The sequence below is a fragment of the Ixodes scapularis genome, unplaced genomic scaffold (genome assembly GCF_016920785.2).
Source record: "Ixodes scapularis isolate PalLabHiFi unplaced genomic scaffold, ASM1692078v2 ptg002900l_1__unscaffolded, whole genome shotgun sequence".
Classification (NCBI taxonomy): Eukaryota; Metazoa; Arthropoda; class Arachnida; order Ixodida; family Ixodidae; genus Ixodes; species Ixodes scapularis.
In genome coordinates this window covers 290,997-299,347 of record NW_024610277.1, presented here as the reverse complement: position 1 = coordinate 299,347, position 8,351 = coordinate 290,997, and the positions used below count along the sequence as shown (strand labels likewise).

Below are 8,351 nucleotides of genomic sequence, written 5' to 3'. Positions count from 1 at the left end.
CTGGCCTAAGTTAGGCTTAGCTCCCGCCGCCCCGGCTCACCGGCGAGAATCCTGGTACCTCTGATGATTCTGGTGAAGATGATCACCGGGGAGGTTGTTGGCCCCGGTGGGGCCAGTTGAAGAGGTGATTTAGGAGCAAAAAAATTGAGCTCGGAAAAACACGTCCGCTCTCTAGCTGCTCCTCTTCTTCGTTGGACATGTGTTTCGCCGGGAAACGGGTTACTAATTCGCCTGGCTAAAAAACTACGAAATCTACGCGCGAAAAAGCGAGGGGTTTCGCCGGTGGGCAGGAGCGCAGCGAGGGACCTCGAAAGCTTTGCTTAAGAACTTGTGTTACAGATCAAGCTTGCAGTTCTTTTCTTCTGTTAAGGGGCCGCGTCTGGAAAACGCACTGGCGATTAATCATGCAAATATTAGGAGCCTACGCAAGCACTTGGGTGAGTATATCACACAAAACAAGGAGATAGAATCAATGAGAGTCCCTTTTCGACGGCAACGTTCGTCACCGCTGTCTCGGAAAACAAGGAGATCGAGATATGACAAGGTGAAAATATTGACCTCTGAAATTTAGTTCAGGGATGAAACTATTCCTCCGGGAAGGGTCCACAAGGGTCAGGCGGGCATATTCCATTCAGCAGGCCAGCCGGTCATGGGCAGACGGTCTTGGCCAAGGACCGCCGGGAGCAACGGTGCGCCGAGTCGGTGTTGCTGCTAGGCCTACTATATTCTGCCAAGCTAGCTTGGTCGGTAGAATCGTGGCCGTTGTAGCTCTTGGGTGTTTGTGGATCCTGCATTCTTGATCGTCGTGGTCTGTTTCAAGTACTCCTTCCTTTTTTCTTGCTGGTTGAAGTCGGGACGCACGAGAAGAGCACGTAGAAAAATAAATGTGCGTTGGTTGTCGCTACCAACTAACTGAGCGACGCTGTCGGCCATGTTGATTTGATCGTAAAAAGTGCGAAAGACAGCTGCGGAGTTGTCGTAGGATTTTGTCGTAACCTGCGCAAAAGTTACGACAATTTCGTTTCGAGAATACGGGTTTTCTCTCAAATTTGTCGTACGCACTTTTTTTCGTCGTAAGTTCGCTTTGAGGATCCGGCCTCAGAGCTGGTTTTGTCAGTGGTGCCGTGGTTGCCGACTTGCCGTGGTGCAGCGTGCGTGCGGCCCTTGCACATCTCTAACGGCCACGTTGTCACAGGTACACACACAGCGAAAAAGTACACCCCTGGACGTGTAAACCGTTGTCCCAGGGCGGACTCCCCAAATGGTGTTCGTTTTACACGCGAGGCTCGGTGTATTTCGTTTGCACCCGAAGTCTCGTGTAAAATGAACATCTTTGAACGTGTACTTCGTTCTGCGATCACACGTCTAGGGGTGTTTTTTTACAATGGCGGCCGTTTGACGCAAGACCGGTTCGACGAGCGAGGCCCAGCGCTTTACACGGCTTTTCGCCGCAGCGAAAGCGTAGTTTGCACGTGTTCGTTCGTAATCGTCCATACGTGCTGAACTACTGCAAGCATTCACCCCCAAGCGCCGACGCCGTATCCATTACGGCGATTACGCGACAGTGGGAGCGACCATCGACTGCATCCAGCAGCGTGCTTCCCCATCGAGCAGGTCTCGTTCGCGTGGCGGTTCAGCCGATCGCCGAGGCCTCAAGCCGGTTGCATTGTCACCGACGCCGGGTAATTTCCACAGCAGTTATCTTTTCGCGCAAACAGACATGAACTTTATTGAAAAAGCCCGTTTGCCGCGAGCGACGACGAATAGCTCCGACACCGACCCGACCCTACCCGACCGGCGTTACCGACGTCCCGCTAACCTCTTTACCGCGAGCAAAGTTGTACGCGACGTTTCGACGTATCCACTCATATCTCGTGTGTTCGCAAATTTTGCGGCTTTCCGGGTACGAATCGGCTACCGAAACGGCCAGCGAACGAAGACGAACTGAACGCCGGCGCTATGCGCCATTTAAACACGCGGTTACTTTTCTACTAGGCTGTAGCTATGTGGTGTGGTTCCTTACACATAAATGGACTACGTACAAACAAAGCTAAAATAAAATTGGGCGGCTGCTTGCGCCACCTAGTGAGTATGCGGAAAACTACAAAAATGAAGGACATTTCGGCATTTGGGGAAGTGACACGCTCGAACACGGACGGCAGCATACCAACACACACATCACAGCACAGCACATACCACAAGATCAACATACAAGCATCTATTATACATACACAAACAACGAACAGAGGCACTAACAACCCGACACTCCTACTCAATCGCAATCAAGGCCCACTCGGTATATATAGCAGACTTTTTGTTTCAGACGAAGGTCCGGTGACACCCCCCCGTATTTTATATGAACGTAACGATATTACACAATTATTACTTATATAGTACGGCGACATAAATATAATTTGGGAAGGTACACATTTCTCTTAGTCTAGATTATAGCTAAAAGACACCCTATATTAAAAAAAAAATGTTTCGAGCTAGCCAAAATGTAGCAAAATCTAGTTTCGTTTTCGGAAGTTCGAGCGCTCAAGGCTGGAATGCGCTAGCGAAGTGTGTGCTTGCTTCTGTCAAACTATAATCCATTGTATGACGCTCTCAAAGCTGCTGGCTGCAGCTCCCGTCTTGGTTTAGGGTTTGATTTACACGCGCTCCCGTGGAAATGGAATTATGCGCGCTCGAGTCGATATTATTGACAGCGTGAAGTATAAACCGAATGTAAACGATTTTGCGAGCGACGAGAACAGCGACGGCGACCCGCTTCGCTGACGCTCGGTCACTCGCGCGACGACGCAAGCCGCATGAAAGCGGAACGATGTTTTCTAGAAATCCAAAAACCGAGTGACGCGACGAGCGATAGTAAGAAATCTTCGTAATACGTCGCTGACTCGTCGCTGTCGCCGTCGCTCGCTAAATCGCTTTACGCAGTTCAGCCTTTATACTCACGCTAGTGCCGACCTGCATTACCCGCTGAGCCCAAGCAAGCGATAAGGATATTCAAATATGTCACAACAGTGGCGTGCATTCGCTAAGAAAACATATATCTCAAATTCCTACAGTTTGACGTCGGGATCCGTTACTTGTTCTGCTGTCACCTTGGCGAAACGGTCACTAAAGAGAAACTAGTCAGTTTGTTTTATCAGAAATTATAAAAACCTTATCTAGCCACTGTTATGCACAAAAGCACTCTGGAATTTCATATAAATAGTTTAGAATAAACTGAACACAATCGGTAACTTAATTTTCCAAGCATAATAATAAAAAAAAATCTTAGAAAACAATGTATTTTTAAGGTGTTTCAAATAAAAAAAACTGAAAAAGGAGCCTTATTTCAGCTGCGCTATCACGTAAATACTTTGGGAAAAAAATATCTATTGAGAAGTAGGTTTTGCAATCTCTAATTTGCTTCTTTCAACTTTCCAGTTACTTTATGCGTACTTGCAGATTGTTGTTACAAGATGAGCCGACAGATGGCGCCACCACCCAAGGCATGCGGTGGCGTACGCGCCTTCCCCCTTCCTCTACGCCAGGAGACGAAGAAACCGGCGAGCATGGCGGACGCAGATACCGTCCACGTTGTAACCTTTTGTCAAGCATTAAACTAGTTACGTTCGATAACACGCCTTTTTGAAACATGGTGTCAGAAGCGGCAATAGCCAACGCTTGAGCTACGACCGCCACGACCACGGAAGCAAGCATGGACAGGATCCCGCCGCCGCCGAAGTTTGAAAACGCCAGCAACGCTGCGGAACAATGGCGCACGTTCAAACAAGCCTTCACGCTGTACCTGAAAGCGACCGATGCCGCTGGAGCATCATCGGAAAGGCAAGTCGCACTTCTTCTCACGGTTGGAGGACCAAGCCTGCTAGACATTTACAATACTCTGGACTTCGGAGAGTGTACGGAAGCGAGACCGCACCCTGAATTTGACTTCGACCACGTTGTGAAGCTACTGGATGCGCACTTTCTGCCGAAGCAGAACGAAGTGTACTCACGCTACATCTTTCGCACTCGAGTACAACTCCCCGACGAGAGGTTCGACACGTTTTTAACCGATCTCAAATTGAAGACTCGGGACTGCAACTTCGGACCTGAAAAGGAGAAGATGATTCGAGACCAGATTGTCTGCGGAGTGAATGACGAGAAAGCGCGAGCGGACATTCTAAAACTTGATGAACCGTCGCTTGGAAAGGTTGTCAAGGTATGTCTAGCGCATGAGTCAACGAAGCTGCAACTTAAAGTCTTCAAGGAAGGCAGACCAGCAACTGAGGAAGTTCATGCAGTGAAAGACAGACGCCGTCGTCTACCACCTGTTGACCGAGCAAAAGATAAAAAGACAAGTTCGAATCAAGCAGTACAGCATTGTAAGTACTGTGGAAGCGATCATGCACGTGCTAGAAATGCTTGTCCCGCATGGAACAAAACATGCAACAAATGCAAAAAACAGAACCATTTTGCAGTTGTGTGTAAAAACAGCAAGACTGTTGCCAGTTTGGAGCCAGAAGACGACACAGATGAAATACTGATGGTGCAAAGCGGCAAACCAAGTCCACTGTTTGCGACTTTAAATCTGAACCAAGAAGGAATAAGGTTCCAGGTTGACAGCGGGGCTGCTGTAAATGTCATCACTAAGAGAAATGTGTCGCCTGATCAGATAATGCCGACCTCTACAACGCTGAGAATGTGGAATGGTACCAAGGTAGTGCCATACGGCAAGGCGAGGTTGAATGTAACCACTGCTAATGGACACAAGCACATTGTTGACTTTGTCGTGGTGCGTGATGACCTCAGACCCCTTATCGGACGAAAGACAGCCGAGCAGATGGGACTGATCACAGTGAATTACAGTCTGGTTGCCAGCATCAGTGCTGCAGGTGCACAGGGTGCACTGGAACAGATCATGGAAAGACACTCCGACGTCTTCGGACAGTCTTTAGGCTCATTACCTGGACTTGTACACCTGGTGACTAAACCTGCTGCAAGCCCAAAGGCGGTGACAGGCTGTCGGGTGCCAGTGAGTGTTAAACCGCAGCTAGAAAAGACAATCAGAAACCTAGAACAAAGGGGAATCATCAAAAGTGTCACCGAACCAACCCCGTGGGTGAGCCGAATGGTTGTTGCCACGAAAAAAAATGGTGATATGAGAATCTGCATTGATCCTCAAGCTCTTAATGAAGTTTTGGAGCGAGAGCGACACCCCTTGCCAATCTTGGACGACATTCTGCCCGAAGTTGCTAAAGCCAAGGTCTTCTCGAAGCTGGACCTGCGTGACGGCTATTGGCAGTGCATTTTGGACGAAGAGTCAAGTGTACTCACCACCTTCCAGACACCAATGGGACGTTACCGCTGGCTACGCCTTCCATTTGGACTTGCTGTCAGTAGTGAAATCTTTCAGAAAAGACTGCAGTCAGCTCTGGATGGACTGAGTGGTGTGCTGTGTGTGGCAGATGACATTCTAGTGTATGGCATCGGCGAAACCGATGCAGAAGCGCGCAGTGACCATGACAAGAAGCTGGAAAACCTGCTGCAGAGATGTCAGAAGATTGGTGTGCGACTCAACCGAGACAAGACGGAGCTGCATCGCACAAGTACAACATTTCTGGGGCACCTGCTGACAAAAGACGGACTACGTGTTGACCCTGAAAAGGTCAGAGCCATTCAAGAAATGCCCCCACCAACTGACGTCCAAGGTGTGCAACGCTTTTGTGGAATGGTCAATTACCTTGCACGCTTTCTGCCAAAGCTCTCCCAGGTCACAGAACCGCTCAGAAAGCTGGTCATCAACAGTGAACCATGGGCATGGAGCGATGAACAAGACAACGCATTTCAAGAGACAAAGAACTTGGTAGCAAGAGCCCCAGTGTTGGCATATTACAATCCGCAGAAACCGCTGATGGTACAATGCGATGCCAGTGAACGTGGCTTAGGAGCTGCACTCCTTCAAGATGGACAGCCATTATCCTTTGCGAGCAGAGCTCTCACGCCTACTGAAGTCCGGTATGCGCAGATAGAGAAGGAGATGCTTGCCATAGTCTTTTCGTTGAACAAGTTTCACCAGTACACTTTCGGAAGACTGACGACTGTAATCACAGACCATAAGCCACTACAAGCCATCATGAAGAAGCAGCTGGACCAAGTTCCAAGAAGACTGCAAGGGATGATCCTACAGACTCAACGCTACAACATTGACCTGCAGTACCGACCAGGAAAGGAACTTCTACTGGCCGATACGATGTCACGAGCATTCTTGCCAGACGACCATTGCGAACAGCAGCTTGAAGACATCAACGTGGTGAACCACCTACCTGTGCGAAAGGACACTGCAGAGAAGATCCGCAACGCAACCCTGAGGGATGAAACCTTGCAAAAGCTGACAGCAGTGATCCTAACAGGATGGCCACAGGAAAGGCACAATGTTGCACCAGAAATCAGGATGTACTTCCCTTTCCGAGACGAACTTGTCGTGGAAGATGACATTGTTTACAAGGGACAACGACTGGTGATACCAAAAGCACTTCGGGGAGAGATGAAAGAAAAGCTACATTCATCACACATGGGTATCGAAAGCACTCTACGACGTGCACGTGACAGTATTTTCTGGCCGAGCATGAATGCTGAAATCAAGGACCACATATCAGCCTGTAATGTGTGTCAGAAACATGCTCCAGCGCAACAACGAGAGACGCTGAAACCACACCCGAGACCAGACTTTCCGTGGGAACGTGTTGGATGCGACATACTGGAGCACAAGAACAAGCACTTCCTAGTCACAGTGGACTATTACAGCAACTTCTGGGAGGTCGACCAACTCAACTCGTTAACATCTGCCCATGTGATACGCAGACTGAAAGCACACTTCGCAAGACACGGCATCCCAAGTGTTCTGATCACAGACAACGGCTCACAGTTCGCTTGTGAAGCGTTCAACAAATTCTCAATCGATTGGAATTTCGAACATGTCACGTCCAGCCCACGATACCCAAGATCGAACGGTATGGCTGAGTCTGCCGTGAAGACTGTCAAAATGCTCTTAAAGAAAGCAGACGAAAGCAATGGCGATCCTCAGATGGCATTTCTCGACCATCGTAACACGCCGCTGCAACACATGCATGCAAGCCCTGCACAGCTCCTCATGGGTCGACGCACACGCACATGTGTACCAACGACAACTAAGCAGCTGCTGCCAAAAACTGTCAGTGCCAGAAACCAGTTGGAGCAGAAGAAACGAAGGATGGTTTTCTATCACGACAAACAGGCTAAAGACCTCCATCCTCTGAGCATGGGACAAGATGTGATGGTTCTCCCAACCAAAGAAGCATTATGGACAAAGGGAACCATCAAGGAGCAATGTGGTGACAGGTCATATAAGGTACAGGTCAGTGACGGCGTGCTACGCCGCAACAGAGTGCACATACGAGATGTACCCAGTTGCCAACAGGCTGAAGCAGATGTCCCTACTACTACTCAGGACGATCGTGGGCACCACCGAACACCCCAGGTCAAAAGTTCCCCTCAGCGCGAACCAGACACGACACCAGTACCTGAGACGTACGAGCCTGACCACCAATTCGCCCCAATCCATACCCCTACGCGCCCAAAGAGAACAGCAGCTCTACCAAAGAAGTTTCAAGACTTTATTGTGGGGTAGTCCCTACTTAAACAAAGGAGGATGTTACAAGATGAGCCGACAGATGGCGCCACCACCCAAGGCATGCGGTGGCGTACGCGCCTTCCCCCTTCCTCTACGCCAGGAGACGAAGAAACCGGCGAGCATGGCGGACGCAGATACCGTCCACGTTGTAACCTTTTGTCAAGCATTAAACTAGTTACGTTCGATAACACGCCTTTTTGAAACAATTGTATCCTGACAAATCTAGACAAAATTGTATAAAAAGTAACAGTCTATATAAAATTTATAGCTTAATTAAATTCACATTTGTTTGATAATGTTCAATCTTAAATATGAGTTTTAAATTTCACATCTATTATTACAAATGATTGCATTACATGCTGCTTGATGCATGCTGTGCCGCCCCCCCCCCCCCCCCCCCCCTTTTAAATATATATATCCTGCATATTTGCTGGTTGGTTGTTGTAAACCTCTTAATGTCGTGTTATTTGTTTGTTGTTGTAGGTGTGTGAATGCATATGTTGTACCCCACTCCTACTTGGGCCTACAATGGCCAGTAGTATCCTCTAAATAAAATGAAAAACACAAGTGAGCAGTAAAAATCTGGACGACAAAAGTAAACACAGAGCCGTGCAAAAAGGCATTCACTATATGAAACAGATACAGATATGGGCCTCTGGCGGTCCATCGGTTCAGCCTCCACACCGCCTAA

At 48.6% G+C, this 8,351-nt stretch overlaps 1 protein-coding gene across 1 annotated transcript; it reads left to right on the top strand.

Moving 5' to 3' along the window:
• The first annotated feature begins 3,465 nt into the window (after positions 1-3,465).
• Positions 3,466-7,848, top strand: LOC120850590 (uncharacterized protein K02A2.6-like). The gene has a single exon (XM_040223141.2). It carries the CDS (start codon positions 3,707-3,709, stop codon positions 7,655-7,657), a length of 3,951 nt encoding a protein of 1,316 aa, XP_040079075.1. The 5' UTR covers positions 3,466-3,706; the 3' UTR covers positions 7,658-7,848.
• The last annotated feature ends 503 nt before the right edge of the window (positions 7,849-8,351 follow it).